This window comes from Enoplosus armatus, chromosome 11 (genome assembly GCF_043641665.1).
Source record: "Enoplosus armatus isolate fEnoArm2 chromosome 11, fEnoArm2.hap1, whole genome shotgun sequence".
NCBI lineage: Eukaryota > Metazoa > Chordata > Actinopteri > Centrarchiformes > Enoplosidae > Enoplosus > Enoplosus armatus.
The window spans coordinates 10936192-10937710 of NC_092190.1; the positions used below are offsets into that span (position 1 = coordinate 10936192).

The window sequence follows — 1519 nt, forward strand, 5'->3', positions numbered from 1 at the left end:
GAATCCCACATAGTGAAAGCACACAAAAGTCTGGTAGACTATTTTTTGTATTATTGAAATAAATATATTTACAAATTGGTGCAAACAGGAAACAAAGTCACAACAGATTGAAGTAAGCTTTCAAAATACCTCTATCCTTTCCATCCTTTTGATGAAAATCTTGCAACTGTTTCCATGATGAGAAAATCATTGATATTCCCATAATAATCTCAGGATGCACAGTGGTCAGCAGTGTGTTTGTGTACAGTTACTCCATTAGTTTAATATAACCTTACAACCCCACATATACATGGCATTCTTCAAATCTTGTGGTAGCCTATCAGTATCCTTTATCATTCTGCTGTCATGGCAGTCAACAGTCACCCTGCCTCAGTCCGCCTCCTGTTGGTCCTCGCGGCCTAAACATCCAGCACGTGGTTGAGGTAGGAGATGTAACAAATCGCGAGTCGCAGGATCTCAATCTTGGACAACTTCTTGTCCGGTGGGAGCGTTGGGAGCAGTTTTCTCAGCTCTGCAAAAGCCACGTTGAAGGCCACGACACGGATGCGCTCCCTGGTGGCGTGCGCGGATCGATATTTAGGTGTCGCGCGCCTCCTCCGCCTCTTCTCCTCCCTGCTGAGAGCGGGCACGTGCACGGAGCGCGCCTTGCCCTCTCCGTCCGCGGGTTCGGCCTGCACGGACCCACACTGCACGTTGAAAGTGTCCAGAAGAGTCTCCGTGTCCGTTTGTCCCCAGGGCAGGTTGGACTCGGGCTGGTCCGGACTGAGCATCATGCTTCTTTCCTCAGACCGATAAGATCCTGAAGAAAAATACTAGAAGTCTGTAGAAATACATCCAGGGATGTTTGACATGATTCTGTTTAATGACTAATTGCCAGCAATTGGGAGAAATACAATGACACAATATTAAGCAAGGAAAGGCAATTTTATTTCATACACTAAAACTCTTGTGCTCATCTTCAGTAGATGGAGGATCTCAAGCGTGATGGGCTGCTTCTAAAAGTACAGTTGTAGTTGCTGTGTGTCGCTCTTTTGATAGTCAGATTTATGTTTTTCTGAGGTCAAATTGTAAAACTTGGCCAAAGACAAAGGACTCCTAAATACGAGGGGCTCGTGCTGCCCCCTCGTGGCGGATCTATGTGTTTGCTGCCAGCAGAGGTCGGCGCTGTCCGAGGTGCTGAAAACAACATCAAGACAAAAAACAGATGAGACTTATCAAGTCATTAAGTGCAACCACGAATATTTAAAATTCATTTTGTGGTCTCAAAAACAATTGAAGACTCCAAATAACAAGCATTAGTGATGTGAACATCGTGTCCTGCTTGGTGAAATTACTTCATCTACGCTGGAAATGGACGGAATTGCAACACTTTTTGGTATTTTCCCTTTTTGTTTAAGGAAAATACATTTTTTATAACCCATTACCGACTCACGATATCTGTTTCTCTTCTTCTGAACTACTTGTTCAGCAGATGAGCTGCCTGTTTGAACGAGCAGGAGTAGCTTGAATACTAGGATTT

At 44.4% G+C, this 1519-nt stretch overlaps 1 protein-coding gene across 1 annotated transcript; it reads right to left on the minus strand.

Moving 5' to 3' along the window:
• Positions 1-398: 398 nt before the first annotated feature.
• On the minus strand, positions 399-773 carry LOC139292921 (helix-loop-helix protein 2-like). Its single transcript, XM_070915324.1, has one exon. The coding sequence runs from the start codon at positions 771-773 to the stop codon at positions 399-401; it is 375 nt and encodes a 124-aa protein (XP_070771425.1).
• Positions 774-1519: the final 746 nt, after the last annotated feature.